The 27,630-nt window shown below is 48.0% G+C and overlaps 2 protein-coding genes and 1 long non-coding RNA gene across 7 annotated transcripts in view; 2 read left to right on the plus strand and 1 right to left on the minus strand.

Moving 5' to 3' along the window:
- Ezr (ezrin) overlaps nucleotides 1-562 on the plus strand; it is a 45,684-nt gene extending 45,122 nt beyond the window's left edge. Inside the window, exon 14 of the mRNA XM_015498631.2 lies at nucleotides 8-562. The gene's annotated coding sequence lies outside the window, so the exon portion shown is untranslated. The remainder of the gene's footprint in view (nucleotides 1-7) is intronic.
- A 444-nt stretch (nucleotides 563-1,006) lies between these two features.
- Nucleotides 1,007-27,630, minus strand: part of Sytl3 (synaptotagmin like 3) — a 68,555-nt gene continuing 41,931 nt past the window's right edge. The window contains exons 5-16 of one of the 5 annotated variants that reach the window (XM_015498636.2): nucleotides 25,592-25,643; nucleotides 24,548-24,617; nucleotides 23,080-23,158; nucleotides 19,559-19,683; nucleotides 15,425-15,559; nucleotides 13,132-13,310; nucleotides 9,421-9,523; nucleotides 5,546-5,716; nucleotides 4,318-4,423; nucleotides 3,293-3,395; nucleotides 2,215-2,420; nucleotides 1,007-1,249 (exon numbers count right to left, since the gene is read on the minus strand). In XM_015498636.2, the coding sequence (XP_015354122.1) occupies nucleotides 1,143-1,249; nucleotides 2,215-2,420; nucleotides 3,293-3,395; nucleotides 4,318-4,423; nucleotides 5,546-5,716; nucleotides 9,421-9,523; nucleotides 13,132-13,310; nucleotides 15,425-15,559; nucleotides 19,559-19,683; nucleotides 23,080-23,158; nucleotides 24,548-24,617; nucleotides 25,592-25,643 (1,436 nt within the window). In that variant the 3' untranslated portion in view covers nucleotides 1,007-1,142. Of the gene's footprint in view, nucleotides 1,250-2,214; nucleotides 2,421-3,292; nucleotides 3,396-4,317; nucleotides 4,424-5,545; nucleotides 5,717-9,420; nucleotides 9,524-13,131; nucleotides 13,311-15,424; nucleotides 15,560-19,558; nucleotides 19,684-23,079; nucleotides 23,159-24,535; nucleotides 24,621-25,591; nucleotides 25,644-27,630 lie in introns of all 5 variants that reach the window. The other 4 variants (XM_015498634.2, XM_015498635.2, XM_048805895.1 and 1 more) reach the window with 4 other exon arrangements.
- On the plus strand, nucleotides 9,369-10,204 carry LOC125617624. Its single transcript, XR_007348701.1, has 2 exons — nucleotides 9,369-9,507; nucleotides 9,628-10,204. It is a non-coding gene; the product is annotated as an uncharacterized LOC125617624 (long non-coding RNA).

Consider the following 27,630-nt stretch of genomic DNA (forward strand, 5'->3'; position numbering starts at 1 on the left):
GGTAAAGTTTTTTTTTTTTTTTTTTTTTTTTTTTTTGCTTAACAGTTAGAATACACTGTTGGACTTATATTCTTAATTAATGATCAGCTATAGAATATAGTATTTATATATGTGATAATATGGGTTTGTAACATTAGTTTTAAAAAGGGAAAGTTTTGTTCTGTATATTTTGTTACCTTTTACAGAATAAAATAATTACATATCAAAAAAACCATGTAACCACGGCCCTGGAACTGATGTGACGTGAGGGCAGTAATGAAACTGATTACCTGCTGTAATTGCAGTGTAAAAATGTCTTATGGAATTCTTTGTGCACATAACTGCACACTTCAATTTTCTAAGATTGTTCAGACGCCAACCATGAAGGGACTCTGTCATCATGAAAACCTCTTTCTGATCAATTTCTATTCTCTGCTATGTCCTCAAAACCTATCGACACAGTGGCTTTCACGAGCTGTTGGCTGGGCTCACTCCTGGCCCTTCTCTGCGGGTTGTCCTTTTTGGTTGTCTCATGCCAACAAATTCCACACTGCAGACACAAAATAAAAGTTGTCCATGGCGGTGTGCACAGTGTGGTCTGCTCATGTGTGGGTGGGAGGAGCTCCAGGGACTCACCTGGGTCCACACCATCCAGTAGCTGTGCCGTGTGGGAGGCCCCAAGCCCTGCAGGCCCCTCAGAGGAGTTTGACCTGGCAGTCCCTGTGGCCGGCTGACCTGCTCTGCCACAGGAGGGGAGGGAGCATCGGATACTCACCAGGCTCGTTTTTCCTCTGAAATGTGCAGAAAAGCTGTGATTTTTTTTTCACTATTTGCCAAGCTCTGAGAGACGGGGTAACTGCCAAACATTTATTGAAATATGGCCATTTTCCACCTCTCTCAGAGAACAGCTAGGAAGCCATCTGAGACTTAGGTAACATGTGTAACTGCTCTGTTAAGTACACAAGACATGAGGGACATAACACAAGACATGAGGGACATAACACAAGACATGAGGGACATAACACAAGACATGAGGGACATAACACAACAACCAGGGGAGGCTGCGCAGTCCAGAGGCCCATCCATCCACGGTCAGCCTGTGGCTTCTGCAGGCTCCAGGCTTCGGCACATCCAGCATAGCCTGGAGCTCCGAGGCCTTCACTTCAGTGCAGGGTGAGCGTCATGTCCGTCCATAAGTTGGGGCTGGAGAGAACCTTCTGCCATTGCAGCCTTGATGGTGCACATGAATCTGCACCAGCTGTATCCCCATCTGACGTGAGACAGACACGTTAGTTAATGGTTGATGAGCACGCCACTTCATCCTTCCCAGCTTTTTAAAAACAAGGCCCATCAAGAAAAGTGGGTTTTTGGCATCAACTGGAGACTATGAAAATGCCAACCACTGCTGGGTTTGAGACTCCCCCAATGACATGTGAGTGCAGGATGTGCTGCAGCCTTGGAGCAGAGGCCCTGACCTCCAATTCCTTTCCGGGGTCTTAGGGGAGGACGGTTCTGGTTTGGTGGCTGATTCTTCACTGTGAGGAATCAATATCCTGATACGGGGACTGTGTATGGCAGGGGCTGGATCTGCTGACGGAAGGGGTTCCCTAGAGGAGAGCTGTGCTTTGGACAGCGTCCCTTAGAAAAATCATTCTTACTTATCTGTAGTTCTCAGCTGGATGTTGTTAGAGCTGTGTGCAGGCGTTTGGGGTTGGCACTGTGTGGAGGGCGCTGCTGGCAACCTGCAGGCGGGGTGGGGCACAGAATCCTCCCAGACAAGGGCTGCCCACAAGCACAGTGCCAGCAGCTCCCCTGTGAGCAAGACTGAATAGTGTCCCTGTTTGTCTCACTCTCAATGAAGCACTTTCTGAATTGCTATTTGTTTGGGTTAAGATGTTTTCCTTTAAGAAAATAATCCTCTTATGATTGACAATAGAAACAAAAGCAAATACTGTGCCTGGCCTGTTTTGAGGCCCAGAACTTAGTTTCTTTAGCAGATCTAAATCTGATTTAAATTGTCAAAATACTTGGCTGTATTATCACTCCGTTGTAGAGTTAGGCCTAGACTTAGGAATTTCTATTTTTGGCAGGTAGGCAGTGCTACCTACAGCCAGTTAAATCGCTGCCATTGTGTAAGTATTTTCTCTCTTCGTGGTACCCACGTAGGACACTCGCTAAGTACTTAATAAAACACTGGGAGACAGTCTGGGCCCATGGGGAATCAGGCAGACTTACTTGAACCAAGTCTGGCTCCCCCCAGCAAGCGGTCACTCATTCCAAAGATGGCCTGGTCCCAGACAGTCAGTTCCAGGCTCGACTGCCTCAGCTGAGACCTGCTGACGCCATTGAACACAAAGGAGTGTTTCCACTGGGGGTGAGCTTGCTTCTTCAGCACGGGGGACCTCAGTCGCAGCTTTTGTTGGTCTGGCAGAGTGAGACAGCTAAGGAGAGAAACAAGATGCTGCGATCGGGACACTGGGGCCTCACCGCAGCCTACACCGCAAGCGCTGCTTCCAGCCTGAGCACTAACCCAGTGAGCGTGGGAATCACAGGACCTGGCCGCACGACCTCACTAGGATTTTCCAGGTTTCTTTTTCAGCTGGATTCCGTGTAGGTATTAAGGGTAAATTGGAATTCTGAGGCCACATGGGCCACACCGTAATCTCCTTACAGCCCTTCGAAGGCATGGCTTATTAGAAGTGCCACCCAGGGACCATGGCTCTGTATACATGTGACTCATTGTATACTGTTGTCAGCAAAACACATTCAGGAAGGCTACCTATCTTGCCCAAGGACATGCACGGAAGTAATAAGATCAGGACCCAGGCTCAGTTCTGTCTGGACAAGGAGGCCTTCATGTTTCCACCCTGTCTGTGACTGGGGATTTAGCATTTCAATATAACATTCAGTGGTGTTTGCTTTTAGAGGCACCAGCGCACCTGCAGTGACTTAAGTGTGGAAAGTCACCCGTGCGACAGTTAATCCAAGAGGCGGTGTTAAACCAAGGAAGTATCTGCTGAACAACACACTTCTTTCTTCTCATACTTGATTTCAATCGAAACTGATTTTCTGATATAACAAGAACTGACAAGATTTGGGTTTCAGGTCAAAATGTACTATCCCAAATAGGTCTCAGCTTGCCCACATCCCCTGGATTTGTGGAAATCCGGGCCCTTCGTGTTTGCTATAGGAAAGTTGAAGTAAGAAGACTTTAAAATGGCTTACATTTCTGATGTTTCCTCCAGGTTCTAGGAACATACTGTTTGTATTCTAGATAACCAGTAAACAGTATCTGGTTGCATCGAATACTTACCCTTTAACAAATGAGTTTAAGGTACCATCCGACCGCACAGGTAAGTTCTTGGCGCCCAGCACTACCAAACAGAGTTGACCATTAAGTGATGGCTGATCTGTCCCTGGAAGAAAGCCAGTTCCCAATGTCAAACCCACTTCTCCAGAGGCATTACAGTCCTACCACCCCCAAACTGAGCTCAGTAAGAGGAGTGTTACAGACTCCAGGCCGGGAAGAGCAGGCAGGAAGAGGCACATTTCCCCCAGAAGGCTCTGCTAGCCCTGGCCACACGCTGAGTGGTCCGCACAGGGACGGGACTGCTAAACCCCCAGCAAGGCAAAGCTCTGAGAGTACACTGGCTTCTAGGGAGAGATGCGGAGGTTTTAGTCTGGCTGTTGCCAGTAGGTTTGGGGAAACTGGGAGCCCCAAACCCATTTCAGGGAGTTAGAGGTGACCATAGGGTACCTGCCACTGGTCTGCTGGTGGTCTCATGAGCTCAGAGGCTCTTCTTCCCACCAAACAGTCACTACTCAATGGAAATATGCATCATCCCTGTCTACTTTGCCCACCCTCGGGGTCTCACAAGTTCAACTTCCTAAAGGCCCTGCAGGACCTGTCCTTGATCCATATCACTCACGGGCAGCAGTCGCCCCTCTGAGACCTGCAGGTACCAGCACCTGACAATTGCTCTTGGCTCCTAAAGTCAAACTCCTAACTTATGACACATGTTGTCAGGTGTACCCTCTTCCAGAGGGGACATGGTTTCACCAGACCCTGTCCAGTCTACCCGTTGGGAGGGACGCCTTGGAGACAGTGAAAGTGGACACTGAAGGCCTTGCCTGCTTTGGTCACCCACGTCCCCTGTAGGCCACAGGTTCCAGGGAACACCTTCCCAGGGTGCTTCTGCCTCTCAGTCTCTGGGACATGTGGGTGTCAGTGTGCAGTGGGTAGGAAATGCTAGAAAGCCTTTTGCCCACCTCTCAGCATGACACCTTCCAGGCTTTAGGGACAGTGACAGAGGAGTGCTCAAGGGGCTGGCCACCTACCTTCTAGAGCTTCCTGGGACTTTCTGGGCCCTACAGGGAGAACCAGTTTGGCCCGAACAGCAAGTTCTCCATTATTCTGAGGAATGCTGTCTTCAAATTGCTCATTCTGGGGGTGCAAAGGCAGAGCTTGAGACAATTTCTCCCAGAACCTTCCTCCCTCCTCTGGCTGCCTCAGCTCTGACTCTAGATGTCCCCCACCACCTCTGCAAAGCCTCTCCAGCCCAGGAGAGCCCAGGGATGGATTGGGCACATCCCTGGTGGACTGGTCATCCCCCATCAGCAGGGACTTGTCCTGCCACCCTCTCCTCTCCCAGGCTGGGGAGAACAACTTTGCCTCCCCAGAAAAACCAGAGGCAGATGTGCCTGAGGAAACAGGCCCATGGGAACAACAGGACAGTCATAATAAAACCTGGATACAACCTGAATTTGAAAAAGGTAAATAAAATAGCGTCCCTCCCCAGCAATTCTACCCAGGACAGTGAGGTTCCAGGCCACCTTTCCATGCCAACGTCAGCTGCAGGCACTGGAGACAGAGGAGCCCTGAACAGACTCGACCCAATGCCACAGGGTGGCTCTCCAGGCTGTGGGTGCCACATTGTCCTGACCCCTGCCGAGGACAATACCCTGCCTACAGAGATGGCTTCTCTGGTCACGAGTGATTTCTCCAGAGTGAGAGAAGTGCCCAGAGCAGAGGTGGTCCTGAAATCTTTCACCCGGGGCCGGAGAAGTGTCCTGGGAGGGATCCACGTGCCTAGCCCATCCCACCAGCAGAAGCAGCAGCCCCCATAGTATCAGAGAGGGCTCAGGACTCCTGGGACGGTGTGGGCTAGCCTCCTCGATGCCGAAGCATCTCTTCCTGGACCCTGCTATGACCTCTGCCACACTCAGGATAGAACCAGGCGCCACCCCTAGGGCCCCTCCTGCTGGAGCCCTGGGGACAGGCCTGTGAGTAGGCATTCAACATGCAGCATGGGGTCGCAACCCACTAGCTGGCATCAGGAGGACCTTTGAGCTTGGCGCTCTGCTCCTTGCTTGCTTGTCAAAGGTTCGGTTTGACAACCTTGGCGGCCTTATGCCAGGCCCTTGTGCCAGGTACTGGCACAGAGATGCTCCAGGCCTCGCAAGCTGACAATAGAGGAGTGGGGGGTGCAGGGAGCACCGGGGTTTATCCTCTGGCAAATGAGTTCACAGTGGCCATGCTGGACACTTGGTCCCAAACAGGCCTCACCTTGGCCCGGAGCGGATACCAGCGGAAGGACTGTGTTGCTCTGTCTTCAAAGTCCCATGTGGCCAGAGGAACAGTCACTTCTCCAAGGAACACCCTCCTGGTGAGCGTGCCCAGGTGCCACACAGAGACTTGCAGCTGCCGGGTCGCCAGCTGGGCAGCATCCACCTGATACTGCAGAGCAGAGTGGAGACGGTCAGCCAGGCTCCCGGGCCCCACCTCCCAGGGCCTGTCAGCCTCTCCCATAGCCAAGCTCCAAGATTTGGCTGTAGCCAGAGTCTCTATGGTCAGGGTGGCAGCTTGGAGCCAAAGCCAGGAAGACCCCTCTTCCTCAAGAGTCCCCCCACTCCCCAAGTGCCTGGGCTCTCAGTCCTCCATGCCACCCCTGATCCCTCACCCCCATTTTTCAGGACAAGATAAGAAGGAAAGTTCTCATCCAGTCCAAGGCTTCAGGAAATCAAGCCGAGACCACCAAGGCGGGACTTGGACATGGACCTGGCCTATATAGCACCCAGCCGGGTCCAAAAATACTAAAAATAAGACTGTTATTTTTAAAAATTACAAAGTATTGGGGCTGGGGGCCTGGCTCCATAGTAGAGCACCTGCCTAGTGTGCCCAAGGCCTGGGTTTGACCCTCAGCGCTGCAAAAACTAAAACTCAAAAAAATGAAAATACAAAGTCTGAGCTTTTACCCCTTAGGTTTGCCCTAGACAGACAAGGCACACAGATGGCAGCAGCCTGTGACACCTCAGCACACCTCAGCACCTCAGCCTGTGACAAAGACCCCTGTGCGCCTGTTTGAAGGCTTCTCAAGGTGTGGCCAACCCCGCCTCAGCCCCAGGGTCTCTTTTGAAGACTAGCAGTTGGATTGTCCCAACAGTGAAGACTGTCACAAGTTACTGAGCCCTCCTTCTGCAGGCTTCTGGCTGCCCAGATCCTCAGTTTTTACATGCATCCTGTGAGATCAGTATCACTTATCACCATGTGACCCTGAAACATAGCAGCCTAGAAATCCCCCGAGTCTCCTGTGGCCTAGAGGCCATCCATGGTGGGCCAGCATCCTCACCTACTGTGTCCAGCCTGGGTTCTCACTGCTGGCCCTGCCTGGTGCTGCCCCCAACATGGCGCTTGCTGGGGTGTGACTCTCAACCCTTCAGGACCCTCTAGGCTGTCCCAAGGGAAGGCAGGACACTCACGGCCACCTAAAGCAGGTGGGCAGGGGTTGGTTTGGTTTTGGTCTCACCTATCCCGGCCACCTTTCCCTTTAAGGGATGAGATAGAAACAAACCAGAATGGAAGTGCACTTCTCCCCCTCGGTCTCCCCAGAGGGAAGGGAGGGGGAGCTCTGTCCCTGGCCCTTCTGTCTTGGCTGTCCTTCTCTTCCTGCTGGGGTTGCTGTGGCCAGTAGGTCAGGAGCTCTGGGCCGCGTTCCCCCTCCAGGGCTGGGCTGGTTTTCCATGCTTTCCCTCAAGTCCCCGGCCTGTTTGTGACTCTGCCCACATTCCTGGCTCTGGCTGGGAACTCTGGAATAACCTGGCTGCTCCTGCCTGCCCTGCACCCAATCAGTTAAGCCCAGACCTCTCTGCCCACCTGCTGCACTCTGAGAAGTTCACTGCTCCAGGGAGGGTCAGGAGGCCATGGCCTGAGGCCACCCTCCTGGAGGCAACTCCCTAATCTCCACTGCTCTGTGACACTCGCACAGCAGCCCCTCCCCAACTCCCCCACTTAGCCCTGCTCTTCTCTTTGGGTCCTCACCTACTGGTCACCCTATCTGATAAGCAGGACAGCACTCTTCTGGTGACTGAATCTGCTGTGTCAAATTAGATTTTCCATCATCCTGTGGTCCATAGGCCTGCTCCAGCTGACCCCGAGAGTGCTCTCCATTCCATAAGTTCTGGCATATAAGGATCTTCAGAGAACAGAAGGCTGCCCAGACCTGGGTCTCAGCTCGTCCTTCCCAGGTCCCCACTGCAAGGATCTCAACAGAGAGCTGCCCAAATTGTACTTTAATCAGGAAACTTCTGGATCCTCAAATTTCACATGCACTTTTGTCAAAACCAGTTGGAGAACGCCCTGGAGGCTGTTATCTCCCCAACCTTCCTGTGGCCTGCCCTGGGCTCTACAAACCTAGGAGCCCAACCAAGGGGCAACTTGAAATACTGGTTTCCCCAAGGTTTTTAATGATTGATCTGCTCTCCAAGCCCTGCATCTTTTCTGTATTACGTGAATTTCTTTAAGAATAAATCTGGCCGGGCACAGTGGCACATGCCTATAATCCCAGCAGCTCAGGAGACTGAGACAGGAGGATCACAAATTCGGTGCCAGCCTCAGCAACAGTGAGGCGCTGAGCAACTCAGTGAGACCCTGTCTCTAAATAAAATACAAAATAGGGTGGGGATGTGGCTCAATGGTTAAGTGTGCCTGAGTTCAATCCCTGGTAACCAAAAAAGAAAAAGAAATCTAGACTGTGTCGGGATCCTCTGAATTTAGATGAAAACTTGATTTTTTTTCAAAAATATCTGGATAGTTTCCCAGTACTACAAAATATTCACAATAGACTGGATGAAACCCTTGAGTAAATGTAATTTTAAATGATTTGAGATTCTGTGTATAATTTAAATAAGGTAGGAAAAACTGTTTAAATTGACCTGTGTAATTAAATATTTATCTAAAACAGTCCCCATTTCATAAACCACTTCTAGCACAAAACACCTTATTAAACTTATGATGAGACGTTTTAGATATCAACTTAAATGTGTGAGACAGCACAGAGTTTCCCAAATTCTCCAGCAGGCATGGGACTCCAGGGTGGTCTGCAGCCCAGGCCTGGCCAGGGGTGGGGAGTAGAGCTTAGTAGAAGAGAGGCCTTGCAGGTCCCACCCACAGCTGCTGAGTCAGACTCTGCAACTTTAAAATAACACCTCTTGGGGATTCCTAAGCCCAGGAATACCTTCCATGCTGGATTCAAGCTAAGCTTTCAAGTACTCCCAAAGTCTCAGGTCCCCCTTGGTAATGAGGGTTCTAATGCCTACATCAGTGTAGATATAAAGCACTTGACCACAGCAGGGGGCCCGGCAAACAATGACGATTATTATTTAATGAACTTGTTGCTCTGTGCCATCCACCCAGATGGCCCCTGGCTTGAATTTCACAGATGCCTCTGCTTGCCAAGGAAGCAAACAAAACCCTCTCCTTTTGCCAGTGTGAGACGGCAGGACTTCTGGTTTGCCCAGTCCTGGCTGCGGTGTCCCCCAGGTCTAGACTACCCTTCTGGCTGGGGCTCCCACAGTTGGCTGTCTGCCTGTGCTGGGCCTCCACTCTGCCTCTTCACCCCAAATCAGAGAATGAGGTCTCAGCTCTGTCCTAAGAAATCATATTTCTTAGCATCAAAGAAAGTGAGAACCCAAACAATTTCTTTATAATTTTTTTCATAAAATAAGAAGAAAACAGGCGTTTTGGATATTACAATAAAGAGCACTTCATCAAAGGTAGTGACTTAGTCATTTGATTTTCAGGGCCCCCCTGCTTGAAAATGCCTGATGATCATAAAAATTCGACAAGACAAACCAATTTCTAAGCCACTCTGTGCCCAGACATGGCCTGAGACATACAGGCAGTCAGATTCTTTCTCCCCATTTTCTTAGAAATCATTAATCAAAGCCCTTCTCTAGTCTGGCCAACTCTGCACTTCTCCGGTTCAAAGGCTGAAATCTATTTTCACCCAACCTGCCACTGATTGACAGAAATGTATAGGTGTCTGCACTTGTGTTTAACTGATTTGAGGGTTTAAAGTGCCACCCGTTGGACTCTGACCCGTGACGTGAGCCCAGCCCAGGACGGGGAAGACACAGAGCATGAATGTACTCATCCACAAGTACCTTCAGGGTCTCCTGAAAGGTCGGGTCCAGTGTGTTCTTTTGGACTGCAGTCTTGCGTTTTCCCTGAGACGATCGGTCAGGGAGCAGGTAGGTCTTTATATACCTAGTGGCCAAATGCAGAAAGACAAACTGAGGCTCTGAGGGCGGGTGGGCTTCAGAGGAGCAGAGCGCACATATGAACCTTTTCTTTACCCTGTTTCGGACTAGTTTTTGAGCTGATAGAAAGGACTCAGGGACCAGGACTGACATGAACAATGTTAGTGCTGAGTGTACAGCTGCTGATTCACAAGGTCATGGCAAGGGGCTGGAGCTCCTGCTGCATTGCTCATCCCCTGCTCCTGGAACCTACAGCCCCCTCCTTATCCTCGTCACCTGCCATTTGATGAGGACCATGAAACGGGATTCTCCAATCTGCCTGGATGTCCAGGCCACACACCAGCTTCCCCTGTCTGCACCTCCACCTGCATTTCCTCCAAACAGCGGAAGTGGAAATGGAAAGTTCCTGACTCCGGGGTCCTCAAAGGCTGCACTTCTTCTGACTGCTGAGGCAGTTTTGAACTTTTATATCCACAGGATTGTGTACAGACATTCTTTTACAACTTGTTTTTCCTCTCCATATGTTTGAGATTTGCCTATATTGCTATGTGTAGCTGCAGCTCATTCATTTACATTCCTACACATTGTCCCATTGTATGAATATGACACAAATCATTTATCCTTGTGAGGAACCTTTGTCTTATGCCTTAGTGTTTGCTTTATAAACAATTCTGCTATGACCATTCCACCATTCATGTGTGAGCGCTTCTCTAGGCACAAAACTAGAAGCGACAGGGCAATGTGTTTCCCTCCACACCCACACCAGTACTCAGGGTGGAACCCAGGGCCTTGGGCATGCTGGGGAAGTACTCTACCACTGAGCTACACCCCCACCAGTATGTGCATTTTTAATTTCAGCAAATTATGCCAAATTGCTAATTCAATTTCTTTAAAACATTTAGGACTATTTAAGCTTTCTATTTCATCTTGTGTCAAGCTTAGAAAATTTGTGGTTTTTAAGAAATGTGTCCATTTCATCTCAGTTATTAAATGGTGGTTTTGTTTGTTTGTTTGCTTGTTTTGTTTTTGTTTTTGTTTTTTTGGTGCCCAGGATTAAACTCAGGGGCGCCCAACCACTGATCCACATCCCCAGCCCTATTTCATATTTTATTTAGAGACAGGGTCTCAATGAGTTGCTTAGTGCCTCACCAAGGGTGAGGCTGGCTTTGAACTTGCCATCCTCCCATCTCAGCCTCCCATGCCTCTGTGATTACAGGTGTGCGCCACAGCACCCAGCTTCAGTTGTTAAGTTTTACATAATATCCTCTTCTTATTCATTAATGGATAAGCTTTGCCACAGTGTCTCTTTTCTTTGGCATTTGTATATTCTCTTTTTTTAAATCTTGATAAAATTTACCTCAGTGTTTACCAATTTTTCTAATTTTTTTCGAAGAACTGACATTTGGGTTCATTATTTTTTCTCTATTGTTTTCTATTTCATTGATTATTGATCTTATCTTTACTATTTCCATCCTTCAGAATAAATTAATTTTTTTCTAGTGTTTTAAGTTGAAGGTTTAAATGATTCATTTTTAATCTTTCTTTTTAAATAGAAACTCTACTTCAACTGCATTCTTCAAATTTTAAAATGTAAAAGTCAGGGGACATTTTGGAACATTCTTGGGTGTATGGTATAAGTAGAAGAATATCACAAGTTATAGACCAGAAGTATAAGTAAGATGGTTATGGAGAACCTTAAGTGCTATAGAAATTTGTACTTTTTTTTTTCTGACACTGAAGAAACATTGAAGGTATAAGTACTAATGTGAAAAACAGTTCTGTAGAAAAATGTATTCACAACCTCAGGTAACATGGAATTCTACATACAGACAGATACACACACACCAAAAAAAGATTTTGAGTGTGTGTGTTTATATGCATGTATGTATTATGTATGTGCTGCGGATAGACCCCAGGGCTTTGTGCATACTAAACATATACTCTACCAATGAGCTGCACACCAGACATCCCAAAGCAGAGATTTTAGAGAAAAAGATACACGAATTAATATTATCAAAATTTCTACCAAGAAAAATCATCACAAATAGTCTGGGGTTGTGGCTCGGTGGTAATGTGCTTACCTGGCACATGTGAGGCACTGGGTTTGATCCTCAGCACCACATAAAAATAAATAAAAATAAAACAAAGATATTGTGTCCATCTACAACTAAGAAAAAATTTTTAAAAAAAGAAAAATCATCACAAAGAGATTAGAAAATAAAGAATAGCTGAGATAACATGTATCAAATAAGGCTGGCTGTGGCAAAGCAAACCTACAATCCCAGCTATTGGGGAGACTGAGGCAGGAGGATCACAAGTTTGAGAACAGCCTCAGCAACTTAGCAAGACCCTGCCTCAAGATAAAAAATAAAATGGGCTAGGCATGTATTTCAACATCACTGGGCTCAATCCCCAGTACCAAAACAAAAACAGACAAAAAAGTAACATACATATAACCAATGAAAAGCTTTTAAAACCTATACAAAATAGGTTCTTGAAAATATTTTCCTTCTGAGTATGGTGGCACATGTCTATAATCCCAGCTATTTGGTAGGCAGAGGCAGGAGGATCACACATAAAAAGGTCTGGGGATGTAGCTGAGTGGTAGCATCTGAAGTGAACTTTGCATGTGGGATACCCAGGTTCAATCCCCAGCACCACACACACACACACATACACACTCTTATAATTTTCTTATAAATAAATAAGAAAATGACAAACTAATAGAAAAATGGGCCAAAGGTATGAACAGAATGTTCCCAGAAGGAGAAATCTAAGAGGTTAATGTGGGTGTGTATGAAGCTGCTCGTCTTTATTAGGTAATCAGGGATACACACATTTAAATAACGGTGATACAACATTTCTTATCTATTAGTTGGGGAAAATTAATCTGTTAATGAATTGCAATTCATTTTGTTTTTCCTACACGGAAAGGCAAACTTTCCAACACCATTTGTTGATGTCCACCTTTCCTTCCTGATTTGTAATAGTCCCTTGCAATAGACTGAATGTTTATGTGCTCCTAAAGTTTATATTGAAACTTAACCCCCAATGTGATGGCAGTGGAGATGGAGCCTGGGGGAGGGAACCGGGGGAGGGAGCCCTGGTGAGGGGATGGACTAGTGCCCTCTTTTTATAAAAGAGTCCTCAGAGGGCTGTCTCACCCCTTCTTCTGTGATGACATGGATGCAGAAGCTGATGGCCATCTATGAACCAGGAAGCCCACCCGCACCAGACACCAAATCCATCAGCACCGCAGACTCCTCACCATCCAGAATGGGGAGAAATGAAGTTCTGCTGTTCAGAGGCCGTCCTGTCTGCAGCCTTCTTTAACAACAGCTAGAGAAGTCTAAGAACCCCTTGATCATAAAGTTCCCACATATTCAAAGGTGGACGGCTAGACTTCTGATTCTGCTCTATTGAGCCATCTATTTTTGCCTCCATAACTTAGTTTGAATTACTACAGCTTTATGAAAATTCTTGAAGTAAGTAGTTTCTATTTTTGTTCTTTTTTATAATCATCTTTGTTATTTTGGGATTTTCACTTTTCCATATAAATTTTAGAATCAGGACATCTATCATCTTATGTTAAAACTTAAAAAAAAAAAAACTCACGGGTTACACTTTTTCTTCTTTTCTTCTCCATAAGCAAGGTTCTTACAGGTTTTGATGCATATTTCTAAAGAATGGGTTTTGAAGCAATAACGAATGGCAAATTCTATTTCTCCAGTGACATTAGCATTGTCAAAATTACCCATCTCTGTGCAAGTGCTGTTAATGCTAATTAAACTTCCCTGAAATAAAAAATGACAGAGGTAATAAATTACTTCACAGTTAAAAGTTTTTTTGGCAGTCCTGATTTCAAGGTATCAAATCAATCTCAGTTCATACAGAGCATGTATCCTGACTCATATTAAGTTACCTTGTACCAGTTTGTACTTTGCCAAAATAAGCAGCCACCTGTTCGATCCCGAGGAGATGGGGAATCCTCAGAAGGCCCTCTCCTTCCAGATATGGTCTTTGCCTAGCAATAAAGGTTACACAATCCCACTCTTTAACACAAGTCACTTAGGACAAGATGGACTATATCTGTGCAGTTCTGCCAAGACGAGGTCCTGCCTTCAAGGTAGCCACGTATAAAGAACGCGGCCCAGCGTGGGCAGGGCCTGAGACTGGGAGTCCGACAGACCTGATTCAGATGCTGGCTCTGCTACTCATTAGCAGTGTCCAAGTCTAACTAGGAAAGAGACTGGTGTCTTAGGGTTTTGGTGAGGACTGACAGGAATGAGGTACAGGAAGTGCGCAGACAGAGGAAATGATAAATTGTTTTAATGTTAATGGGCACCTAAAATTAAAAAAGAAACACTGTCATCATAAATTAGGGGGTTCTAAGCTTACATGGTGGCTATAAGTAGCAGAGGAAGCCTGTGCCTAAAGGATAAAACAAATCACCTTTCAATAATTAGATTTGCTTAGACAACTGCCACCATTTGCATGAAACTGATCTCAGTGCTGTCTTTATAGGAGTAGAGAAGAAGTGTGATTTCTGCTGGCAGTGGGTTCACTGATTATTCATATTAAAAAACAGCTACAATCTCTACCATTTACAAAAGAATTAACAAGCTGGAGCACAGACCTAAACATAAAATCTCAACTTTTTTTAAAAAATATATTTTTTAAAATATATTTTTAGTTGTTGATGGACACTACATCTTTATTTAATTTATTTATTTTTATGTGGTGCTGAGGATCATACCCAGGGCTTCACACATGCAAGGCGAGCCCTCTACCACTGAGCCACAACCCCAGCCCACTAAAAGCTCAACTTTTATTAAGTTCCTAGTTGAAAGCAGGAGACCATCTTGTTGGCTTGTAGAAAGACAAGACACAGAAGGGACTACACTAGAACAATTTGATAAATTAGACTTCGTTGAACTTAAAACCTTTTCCTTGGGCTGGGATTGTGGCTCAGCGGTAAAGCGTTTGCCTAGCACATACGGGACCTGGGTTTGATCCTCAGCACCACATAAAAATAAAGGCATTGTGTTGTGTCCATCTACACCTAAAAAAAAAATTAAAAATAAAAAAAAAAGATTTCAACCTGTCTTAAAAAAAACAAAAACAAAAACAAACAAACAACCCTTTTCCTTGAAAGAAACACTCATTTTATTCAATACTCTTTGAATGAAAATTTTCATGATAAGATGTAAAAAAGGGAAACCATCCTCAAAACGTAGCAAGGCTCAATATGACCTCCAGGCTCTTCTGTGCTCCAAGTCACCTCGCCCCTGCCCTTGTCTACCAGTCCAGTTTGATGTTTTTTATTCTATTGGTTCTGGTTTTGGTGCTAAGCACATACTGACGTCAGGAGGAAGAGATAAGGCTGGGAAGATAGGGAGACGGGCCCCTGGTCACTTCCTGGGCAGCAGAGCACAATCAGCACCTGCAGATATTTGCTAAGAAACTTACAAAAAAGGCTGTTCTTAAATCAGGGCCTACGTGACTAGGGTCCATGCCACTCCAAAGAAGGAAAAATGCCTGATTGATGTTTCGATTGGACTAAAAGCTGAATGAATACCTAATGGACACTGAATGCCTTCCCCAGGATTGGGCAGGAAGCTAGCTGACTTAACCCTACAGATCTATATAAATGCCTAGACAATAGCCACTCTTTGGCATCCTTCTCTTGGGACCCCTCTCTTTTTGGGAACTCTGCTTTCTTTCTATTACTCTAATAAATCCTGTTACTTTGCTAAAACCCTTGTATCCATGGATCTTATTCTTCAAATTCATGAAACAACTTGACCCCACCCTCAGTGCTACACTACCATTCAGCTATATCCCCAGCCCCTGAGTGGTGTCCTAGTGACCACGCACTCTGTGTTAAGAGTGTTGGGACAAGACTCACATGTCTCAAGCCTCCCAAGAACAAAGGGCTGGGGGAGGGGCCCAGTGGGAGAGCATCTTGCTTCAAACCAAGGCTGGCAGAGCGTCTGGGATCCTCTTGAGGAAGAGGCTTCGAAATATCTGGTGTGCTGACCTTCTGGAGAAGGAAATTCAAAATTAATACGATGGCCCACATGCCCATTTGAATCTATTCAAATACAGAGACTTCAGCAAGCACAGCCCACACCTATCACTTGGTGGGAGTCATATAAACTTGGAGTGACTGAGTAAGGGAGACACTTGTGTTTGGATAAATGTATCCCACCCCCAACCCCGCAGGGCCTGAGGAAGACATTGTCAAGCTCTGGGATAGTCATGAACATGGATGGGTGAGCTGCTTATGAATTAGTAAAAGTCTCAAAAGAAGTGCACGCTTTGGCCTTCATAGTGATCCTGGCATTTAATCACATGAAATATAACATTCAGTCTGATACACAGTAAGATTTAAATGCTCATAAAAAGAGAAAAATCAAGCCAGGCATGGTGATACTTGGCTTTAATCCCAGCTATTCATGAGGCTGAGGCAGGAGAATAGCAAGTTCAAGAGCAGGCTGGGAAACTTAGTGGGACCTTGTCTCAGAAGTAAAAAGGGCCAGGGATATAGTTCAGTAATAAAGTATTTATCCAGCACATGCAAGGCCCTGGGACCAATCCTAGTACAAAAAAAAAAAAAAAAAAAAAAGTGGGAGAGATCAAAATATACCTCTAAATTTTATAAAGATACTTTTTTAATTGTTAACACTGTTTACAGCTGAGCTTCCCAACATGATAGCCATTGGCCACGTAGGACAACTTGAATTTAAATTCAAGTTAATTAAATTAATAAGCTCAGCTGCTCATTTGCACTGGACACATTTCAAGTGCTCAGACACCACGTGTGACAGTGGCTACAATATTGGACAGTTCACACTGTCAGGTAAAGAACATTCCACTGCTGCAGGAAGTCCTGTCAGACATCACCAGCAGAGTAATACACATAATATGTAAATTAGAAAAATTGCTTCCAGACCAACAGTCCAAAGTTTCTGAATTGAGGCTTCCGTCTTGGTGCTAGGTCGGAAGGAGAATTCGAATACCAGCTGCACCAGAGTCCTAAATGTCATGAATGAAATGCTAAGTGAGAACACCAGAGAACTAACAGAAGAATGGATCGTCTCCAAATCACTGTCTGTGCTCTTCATCTCCACAACACCAACTCAAGACCAAGAGACAGTCACACAACACTCCACTGAATCCACGGCTCTAAACCCTGGGGTTGGAAGAGGATCCAAAGCTGGCATCAGGTCTCACCCACTGCAGGGAAGATAGAGCCACCAGCCACTTGGTGGCAAAGAGGTGAGGGGAGTTTACTGGGTGTGGGGCATCTGGGTGACCTTCAGTGGTAGACCTGAGTGGGGTGCTGACAGGTGGCTGGGGAAGACCAAAAGCTAAGGCAATTGGGGTGCAATTCCTAGACTACAGAGACTCCAGGGCCAGGCCGACCAGACCCAGGGACCATGAGCACACAGGGATGTGAGCTTGTCCAGGGGGCTCCAAAGGGTGGGCAGAGAAGGCCACCAAAAGCCCCGTTTCCAAGAGTCCTGGAAGATGGGCAACTGCCACCAGTGGTCAGGTGAACCAAGTCCCTCAGAGGCAGCCAACTTGGCAGAACTAAAAGTCCTAAAAACTAGCTGTCAAAGGTACCTATGTGTTTATATGGAAAGAACAAGTTAGACTCTTCCTTAAAAGCAAATGACAAACATGGACCTGGGGTGGGTGCCCTTTCTGTTAAATGGAGTCTGTGGAGTGCAGAGGCATTTTATTTTATAAGGCAGAGAGGATTGGGATGTGTGTGGGTGGTGAGAGGCCCATAGGGGCTCTGGAGGGAAGAGACCCCACCCAGGCTCAGGAACAGGGGAAAAGGCAGCCAGTAGCCAGACAAGTGCCCAGGGAAAGAGGCTCTCTCCTGCTTCCACTTCCAAGGGCCTGGAGCCCTGGAGGGTTCATGACATGTGCTAGGACAGACTTCATAGAAATGATAGGTGAGTGTCTGAGAAGAGACAGTGGAGAACTCCCTCCTGGCCCCTCCCAACCTGTGGGACACAGCAAGAGGGCTGGAACCTTCCCGTATCTTGGTCCCAGACTTTGAGCTCCCAGAATTGAGAGAAAATAAATGTCAGTTGTTTAAACCACCTGATCTCTGGTAATTATGTTTTGGAAGCTTGGCTGACTCATAGAGTGTTCAACATACATTTTAAAAATCATGTTTTTTGAATCATAAAAAATTAATGGCAGAAAGTTTTAGAAAGGAACAAAGAGAACTATCTTTACAATAGAGGTTACATGGCACATTGGATTCATGGCCAGGGAAGACTATGTTTCTAATAGGTCAGGACACAGGAAAACCTTCAATGGAGTTAAAGCACAAATGTAAGTATTTCAAGATTATTAGGAAAGCAGATACTATTCTGAAGGTTTATTTTTAATTCACTATGGAACCCAAGATGAAGTTCTGTGTTCAGCTTTTCCCCCAGTAAATTCTGAAGGATCTGGACAAGACTGTCAGATCCAATGTCCTAAGAAAGGGCTTCAAGATCCTAGGAGTTTATCAATGGCATTGAGATGGGCATTGTCCCCCTGCCCACAACTGTGATTTTTTTCCTTTTTTCTTTTTATTTATTTATTTCTGTGATTTTTTAATGTACTTCATAATTATCTAGTTTTAGTTAGACCCAGAGAAAAATGCTGGCCCTGAATGAGGTCTAGTCTGCAAAGCGTTTGACATTCTATGGGAAAGATCAGTAAGTAGTAAGTTTCGTTCGATCAAATTATGAATCCTCTGGAAGAGTTTTGCTGTTAATAGCTAAGAACACAGAAAATAATAGAAGGAAGAGCAACTCCTGGCGCCTTGCTCCTACAGGGTGGGGAATTGAGAGTCAGTGCCCAGAGCTCAGCCTTCAAACCCAAGTGGGGTCAGTTCAAACACAGCTCTCCCTGGTTCAGCTATGTCGCTGTGGCCTGTGACGTAACCCCACCAAGGCTTCATGCTCCTAGATGTAAAGAGGGGCTGCCTGCAATACCTACCTCCTAGGGTGGGTATGTCACTAAAATGAGATGACTCAGGCAGAGCATGGCACATCATAATTAACGCCAGCAATCTGAAGAAGGTGTTTGGAGGACTTCGCTGGCAAATAAGATAGTACAGCACTCAAGGGAGACCTGCGAGAACCCTGTGCTGGGGAACAACAGGTGACTTCATTTTACAGAGGGAGTCCTGGGCTCAGGTGCGAGGCAGCAGATGGAAGCAGAACCTAGCACCTTGAGAACAGGTGCTGAGGTTCTAGCAGGACAGCGGGCTAACGGGAGGACAGTATCTGGGGATGTCTCCAGGGGATCCCACGGCCACAGAGAAGGGACATGTGTCCCATGCAGCTGAGCAGAGCAGCCATAATAACGCTGCACACAACATGGCTGGCACCTGCCCAGTCAGGTCACCTCAGCTGGACTAGAACCCAGGCATTCTGATCCCAGAGCCAGCTTGCTGTCGTGCCTGGTCTACCCGCTGCGGGCCAGGTAGGTGAGCTCGCCCTTGGTTCAGACACCGGGAAGGAGCCCCCTGCTTGAACATGATTATGCAGTATTTGTGTTTTCCATAGTTTCCATCAGAGACCAGGACAGATTATAACTAAAGGCTGTTAATCCTGAACATAAGTGAGGGGTTTCACAGACCCTGGGAACAACGGCAATCACAGGTCCTGCAGGTGCTGTGGCCTTGAAGCCCGTGGGCAGAAGCCTTGGGGACTCATGGCCACACTAAAGCTTGTAGCTGCTCTGAACAGTTGTGCAGGTCGAACTCCTTTTCTTTTTGAGGCTCCTGGGCTCAAGGATCCTCCTGTCTTAGCCTCCCAAGTAGCTGAGACAACAGGCACAAGTCACCACACCTGTTTTGATCTTAAATTCTGACTCTCCTTTGGCCAAATGCAGGAGCTTCCAATCACATTTTTCTGACTGTGAATTGTTTTGCTATCAAAGGAAAAATAAATCTACAGAGAAGAAGGCTGGAAATCGCTGGAAAGAGAACACAAAGGGGGCGGTGCAGGGCGGGGGCCTCGGGTACCCTGGTGGTGACGTTGACCGCAGTGTCTGACTGGCTCCGTCTCTGCGTCTGGCCTGCACACTGCCTGGGGCTGGTGGCTAGAAGATGCTTCTCAGAAGTCATGTCATTCTGGGACTTGGAGAGCTCTAGAACACAAACACAAGGGACGACAGCTGGGAGCGCACGGCTTTGCGGAGTCCCATGGAGCCCTCCCCTGGGATTCCTGAGACCCGCAGCCCCGGGGGCCCAGGTGGGCCAGAAGGGGCTGGGGGGGACCAGGGAGGGACCAGGGAGGGGCAAGGGAGGGGCAAGGGAGGCCTGTTCACCATGGAGCATGTGGGCACCCAGAGGAAGACAGAAACTGTGCTGGACCCAGGGCCGGAGGAGGGCTGGGGTCCTCTAAGGGGCCTCCTGTGGTCATACTCTACACACCCGAAAGGTGGAGCCTGTGAGAGTTGAAGGAACCCCCAACATCCCCAGTATTCCCCATCACTCATATGAGTACACACTTGTCCAGACCCAAAGATGGCAGCCACCAAACAAGCTGGCTTCCTAGGGGTTCCTGACAGAGCTTCCGTGACTCAACACCGCATCTTAGGGCTCTTAGAAGGGAAGGGAAAGTAAGATTTCAGGTGTCCTTACAAGTATCTCAGTAAGAAAGCAGGCCCTGAGAAGAGGACTCAAACGTTTGTCTTTACAGCATAACACTGGTCTAAAACAAGAGTAAAAGAAGGAACCGTGCACAGAAGGGAAAGATCTGCCTCATAGATGCTCCCTCCTCCTCAGGGGCTCCCTTTCCCAGGAGGCCTCCCTCTCTGGGCCCTGGAGCTACCTTCCTACAGCACTGCTGTCTGCTGAGAGACACAGTGCAAGTCACTTATGAGTCTAAGTTTTTGCAAGCCACATTAGGTAAAAAGAAACAGGCAATATTAATTTTAATTCTGCATTTCATTTAATGCTATGTCCAAAATGCTATTAGAACATGTAACCGATATTAAAGTTATTCATGAAATAGTTAACTCTCTTTAACTCCAAGTCTCTGAAGTCTGGTGTGTGTCTGACTCTGGCAGCACATCCTGTGACTACATTTCAGGGCCTCGGGAGCAGCATGTGGCTTGGGCTACAGTAAGGGACAGCACAGCCTCAGGCCAGCCCTCTGTCTTCTGGTCCACCCACTGAGCCATTACTGCCTCTGCATTGGCTACCTATGAGCTGACTCCTGCCTGCACGGCCATGGGGAGCTTTAGAGGCCCCCAACCCCAGGCCACCCACCCTTGTCCACCTCGCCATGGTCCTGTCCCAAGAGCCCTGTCTCCCTGCTACCTCAGTCTAGCACTAGCAGTGTCTGGGACGTCTCTCAATGTCCAGCAGTTAGGAAGGACTAGCATTCTCTGGTCCTCCAGCTCAAGTCACCTCCATGAGCTCCCCGTGTGGCCAACCCCAGGCTGGCTGAGCACGTGAGAGACCCCAGTTTCCAACCCCCAGGAGATGCCGTCCCTCCTGGCTGCTCCCCCCATCATCTGCTCAGGGCTCACCCCACAGCCTGAGCCTACTTGGTCCACTGCAAGCCACAGAATGAGGAGGAATCTCCTTGAGCAGCTTGGGTTCTGACAGAAGGCCTGGTTACCCATGGGCATGGCTAGAGGACACCAAGAGCCCTGAGCAAGAAGCCATTCCTCTTTCCCTTCCAAGGCGACAATCTGCCGCCACCTCCTAGAGATGAGCTGATAACAGAAGGGCTGTTGGAGCAGTAATAGCAGCCAGAGGTCATGTGAGTCAGCCTTCCCAAGCCCCACGGCGCAAGGCCTCCTCCTCCATGCTAGGTCTTTGGTCCCTGAAGGGCCTGGGCCCTTTCCAGCCCCTCCCATGACCACTAGGTACCAGTCTGACATCCTGCCCACAAGGGGGGGTTTCCTCTGCACCCACTTTTGTAGGGAAAAGGGTTGCAGCACAGATCAAGAGGACACGTGGAGAATCACTTAAAATCTGAAAAAACATGAATCAGTGCCTACAAGATGTTGCGTGCCCTGCGTGCCCTGCGGCAGACACAGGGAAAGGGGCTGGTGGAGTCATGTGCCTGTTCCTGCAGACCAAGAGGAAGCGCTCAGGAGAGTTCTCAGGTTCTTGGCCCTTCCCAGGAGCCAGGAAGCAAGGCTTGAACTACCCCTCCCTCTGGGATGAGGGCAGCAGGGACATAGGTCACGGAGCTTCAGCTGAGTCCCCTATCTCAGAGGGACACTGCTTTGCTCTCATGAATCCCCGCCCTCACCCCACCCAGGGATTAGCTCTAGTTGTCCACCCAGGTGTCTAACTGGCAAACCTCGGATGAGTGAGCAGAGGAACGTGAGACTGTGGGCTGGTCCCTCAGGAGACTGTGCACCCAGAGCCCTTTTGGAGGAAGCTTAGGGTTGGGGTCCATTCTGGGCATCGATTCCAGTAGCTGGGGAGGGAGGGATTCACACAAGCCCCGTGGATCTGGGGAGGAGCGGCACAGCTAAGATGTGGAGCAGGTCCCACTAGAACCTGCCGTGGAAGGGAGCCAGCTGGGCGAGCATGGGCAGCTCCACCGCCAGGCCGAGGGTCACAGGGGGTCTGGTGGGGTGTGTGTTCTCTAGGAAAGCCCTGCAGGGTGAGATGGGTGATTTTTAAACCCCCAGGCACTGTTGCCAACAGGCCAATGAAATTCAGTTGCTTCTCCCTTCTGAAAAAGAAGGCGACAGACCCTTGCTTGTGTAGTCACAGTTGTTCTTAACTGAAGAGCGGGGGTTGGATTTCAGTCGTCACCAGGGGACAGCTTAGACAGGGCTCATGTGGACTACAGATGACTACTTAAAATCAAATCATCAGCCGGTCTTGGAGCCTACAGGGGACAATGAGACCATCAGGGAAGGAGGTGATGAACCGAAGCCAGTCAGGCACGGACAAAGGGAAATGATGCCCCAGGAGCCCTGATCCCACCCTGTCTGAACCCGGGCCTGCCCTGTATGTCTTAGGAGGCATGAAAGGGTCCGAGACCTGAATTTTAAGATAAGCAGGAAAAAAAAAAAAAACAATGGAGGGGAGAAGGCCACTGAGGGAGACGGGGTTCCAGCTGAGGTGGTCACCTGCCTTTGCAAACTACAAGGTAATTGCCAGCGGAAGACCAGACATTGATAAGGAGAAAAAGAAGAGACAAGTAATTCCACGCAAGAGACAGATCCTGGACCCCATCGCCTTGAAGGGTTCTGGTTTGGGATTCACTGGAATCCTCATGTTTTCTTTGTTGGTCTCCCGGGGTCTCCTGGGAAGCCCACACACGTCGACCTCCCTTGTCCATGGCGCCGAACTAGGCAGGTTCGGGCCTGGAAAGGAGGAAACTGGGCCAACGAGTGGACTGACATGGCCTCTCCTCCCTCGAGGAACCAGAGGCCTGCTCTGTGGGTGGCGAGATGAAGGGCCCGGTGCTGTGGCTTTCCCGAGGGTCCAGGGACAGCCCCATCTGAGGCGGCCTGCCTGTCTGCCTGTGTGGCGTGGGAAGGACACACCCTGAGGCATTGACTTACTTTTCACGTGGGTGGTAACAGACAGAAACAAATTCTCCACGGACTTATTAAATCCTCTAAACTGACCAAGTTCCTGTAACTAAAACAGACACAGAATGAGTTAATGCTTGATGCCCTGCTTTGCCCTGCGTCTCTAGACTGTCGGGCCCCAAAACGCTGCAGATGGGTGCGGGTGCTCATTGGGCATGCAGGTGGGGGTGGGGGTGGAGTGACCCTCCCAGGACTAGGCACCCTGCTACTCAGCGTCTCCACTCTATATTTTGATATCCTCATAAAGGAAGAAGCATTATCGACGTGTGGTTCATAAGATAACAACTACCTCTCAGACATGATGAAGGATAGTTCCTTGGCTCAAAGATTGTACCCAAGTAAATTACTGTTTGTCTAACCTCCTTTTTCTTATGGCCCCACCCTAACTCCATGCACAAAGGGTACCAACGTTGGCAAAATGCAGGTGACATGGGGGCTGAGGGTGGTAAAAGGCACAAAGTGACCAGCCTGGAGTCAAGGAGTTCCACCTCCCAAAGCAGAAGCAGGGAGAAAAATACAACATTTCCTTCTCCAAGTCTCATCTGTCTATCCACCCACTGTCCATCTAGCCATGCATCCACCATCCATCCGTGCATCCATCATCTGTCCATCATACATCCAACTGGTAAATATGTGTCTAACATATAAGTGCTAGAAATGCTTTGGAGAATTTAAAATCTCCAGGGAAAGAACAGTAGGATTTTGAAGGTCACCCCAGAGTTTCAGCTTAAAATTGGAAAAGAATGAACATATTGTCTCCATTGGCAGACAAGGATGTTCTCCAACATGCACAGATATAATTGCTCCCCTTAATTTATAGGATAAAGGAGATAAACCCACATTTCCATGGCACTTTTACAGTTTGCAAGACATTTTTTCATTGATTTCTCACAATAGCCATGGGAGACCATCCAGACAGAATTATTTCCACTTCTCAGGTGCGAAACCTGGACAACTCCCTCCCCCAAGATCACAGCTAATTCCTTGGGATGGAAATGATGCTGCTCCACTTTACATTAGAACCTGCAAACACTCAAAAGCCACCTCCACAGGCCCTGCCAGCTCTCACACACTGTACGTCCATCTGTATCTCCCTGGGGCTCCCCTGCGACCCTACACACAAGTCAGCTTATCCAGAACCTCACACACTCACTCAAAGGCACAGTGCATAGCTGGGGGTGAGAGCTGATCGCAAGAGCAAAAAGATGAGGGTGCAGGTACAGGCAGCGGTGTGGCGCACCGGGCAGATGGCCCATGGCCACCAACCCACGAGGGCGGGAGCACTTCCATGCCTCCACGGGGATCTTTGCCCTCTGCCTGGCTCTGGGACCCACCCAGCCAAAGCAGGACCCCTCTGCTCCCAGACCATTGGCCCCTCTCCAGCCTCCTTGCATCCCCCCCTCCGGCTGCCCTCCAGGACACTCACAGGCACACGTACCCTGCCAGGGCTGCCGCTGCACTGGTTTTCACTGAGAGGAGGAGGAGTAGGAGGCACCACAGAAATTTTGCTGCTAAGGAAAAATACAGGAATAAGAAATGGGTCACAAACTACGTGAGCTACTCCTTTTACAAACGCACAGATGTGCCTCGATTCTATGATTCACGTTCTCAGCTTTTTAAAGTAGAAACTAAGTTTTCAAGGAGAAGACCCAGCAGCTCTGCTCAGACCTCTGTGAGGAGCACCTTCGCCTGGTACCTGGACACGGGAAGAAGGTCGTGCCCATGTGTTCTGAAACCACAGGGGCCTGGCTCACCCCCGAGGGCCCCAGGCTTCACGTGCAGGGTCTTGTTTGGACTCCCAAATTCTCTCAGTGCAAACCACACCAGCACAAGGGCCCAAACTGTTGAGAATATAAAAACAACCAGGAGAGGATCTGGAAGCACAGGCTAAAAGAAGTGAGAACAAATGGGAGAGGAAGAAAGGAAGAAGTTCTAAGACCGGAAAAATCTCTTCATGGGTCCAAAAAGCAGTGGCTGGTGGGAGCGCTCACTCACGTGTTAATAAACTCAGTCTCAGGTGTCCAGACCACTGCCAGCTTCCAGGTGCTAGGGGTGTAACTTTGTACAAAGAAGTTAACATCTCTAGGGCCATTATTCAATGCCACCAGTTCCTTCCACCCATCTAAGATGCCAGGCACTGGGTGCCAGGTGAGAGACGTGGATGAGTAATAGCAGCGAATGGTTGGCTCAGTATGTCCTGCGATGTGCAATCAGAAATGATAATTTGTTTCCTCACAACATTTCAGGAGAATTTGAGAAACAAAACAGGACGTTAAATGAGAAAACACGTTGATACCAGAAGGCTTCTCATGAGAATCCGGAAGCATCTTTGAATCTTTTCCAGGTACTTTATCATTAAAAAATAAAAAAGCTACATTCCAAAGCAGTGACCTCTAAAAGTCAGGAGATCTGAAAGTTCTTTCAGGGCGTCCTCTGCCTGCCTGCCCTGAGGGCGGGACGATCTGTCCTTCACAACACTCACCTCAGCCTCTGATAAGATTGCAGGAGCTTGGCCCCAGCTGTCTCCCGTTTGCCTGGAGGAGAGATCAGCAAAGGTCATTCAGAAATGAGAATATAACTTAGGTAATACAAATACAGGAATCAATCAATTAAAATTATTTTCCTTTAACACCATTTCTTGTGCCTAATAAAAGAGGGGGGGCGGTGATAGAAATGTTAAAAAATCAGATTGTGAGGAGGGCTGTACAGCTCTCAATTTATTGAACATCATTGGTTTGCACACTTAAAACAGGTGAATTTATGTTATAGGAATTCTCTCTTACTAAAGCTGTTGACCCAGTAAGAGGCCACAATGGCTGGGAATGACTGTTTCTATGAAAAGTTGATTTTGAATTAGATTTTCTAAATCTGGATAACTTAAAAAACAGTTCAAGCTTCCAATCTTCAATTTTTCCTTTAAAAACATGTCTTAATTGAATGGATACATTCCTTTAAATGTTCCTTGTGATGAAGATTAAATTAATCTCTTTAAAAATGTAATCTACTTATTTCTAATTATAGTGCTTAATAATTTCCTGAATTGTATTGTATCTGATATATTACCCTTTTTGTTTCAAGGAGAGAGGTTTCCATGATGTATTAAGACCCCAAAATGAAACTCTGCATGTCTATTTTTCTGTGACCACAGGTTCTTGGCCACCACACAGGAAGAGTCTGCCCAGGGTGGAAGGGCCCAAAGGCCTCCACTCTGCCCCTCATACAGCCCAACCCACCAGGCTGCACCCTGGGAGGTCAATCCAGCTCCTACTTCATCTGTTTGGAAAGTTTTAATTCTGAAGAAACATTTAGGTATTAGTATCACTTCCAGAGGATAAACCGACAGATGTGTTTAGTAAGAAAATCAGAATGGGCAGGGGAGCCTCTGGAGGGGTGGACAACAGCTGGTGTTAAGTCCTTGAAGAAGCCCCAAACCTTAAAGCAGGAACCCGCCCCAGGTCAGTCCTTAGCTGGGCTGGCCTCAGGGAGCGGGAACCCTTGAAGCCGCATCTCATTTTTCCAGTCTACCTACCTGTGTGTGTTTCCAGGGCTTCATAAAGGTGTCCACTGGATTCTAAAAGGAGTCCAAGGGCTGTCCCCACACCCCATTAGGAAACACTTCTCTCAGGCAAAAGAGCCCTGCCCCGAGACTGAGAGCTCGGTGAGTGGAACCGGCTCCCAACAGGTGAAATCCAGCATCTACAAGAGCCCCTGGAAGAAACCGTCTGGGCCAGAAGCAAAGAGCGCGCAGACTTGCACACAGCACAGGGAGCATGAAAGCAGAGAACGGAAGGGGAAGACAGCAGGAGCAAGGCTGCTCATCCTGCAGTCCTGGGGCAAACAGGTGCTGAGACCCAGGTTGATCATAGGGCATGATGCGTCCGCCGTAGTGCATTTATGTTACTCCAACGAACAGACAAGAAATGCCAAGCAGAATCCTAGCACCCGGGTGGGGCTGCTCACCAGAGCCTACCCAGCACCGTCTGTCTCTTGCTGGGGTTGTTTCCCCAACATCCCCTGAGGCCCAGCCGCAAAAAAACAGTCCCTGTCCACAAGCCTCAGGTTCTCTGTCTGTAACCCAAAGCCCTTCAGGGGCACTCTATTGCCTTAACCTAAGGTTCAGGCCCCACACTGCATCCCCACCCTGCCTGGGCGCTCTCGGGCCTGAGGCCTTGCAATTACAAATTGCTTCTTATTGCCCCACTCACCTGGGCGTTGCCTTCCTCTGGCTCCACGATTGCTGACACCCCATCCTTCTCCTCAGGCCCCATCTCAAGCCCTCCACAAGGAAAGCCCAGCTTTGTGCCCCATTTCACATTCCTTGGGTTCTCTCCTGGGATCCCTGCAGGTGGCCTTGCCCCAGCGTGGCCAGCACATGGCCCTCTGCTGCCCCCTGCTGGCTGTAGCAGCCTGGGGAACAAACTTGCTCTTAATTCCTTTCAGTACTAAGGACTGAATCCAGGGCCTCACGCATTCTAGACAAGCCCTCTACCACTGAGCTATACCCCCTCCCCTTTTACTTAT

Source organism: Marmota marmota, unplaced genomic scaffold (genome assembly GCF_001458135.2).
Source record: "Marmota marmota marmota unplaced genomic scaffold, marMar, whole genome shotgun sequence".
In the NCBI taxonomy this organism is placed as follows: domain Eukaryota; kingdom Metazoa; phylum Chordata; class Mammalia; order Rodentia; family Sciuridae; genus Marmota; species Marmota marmota.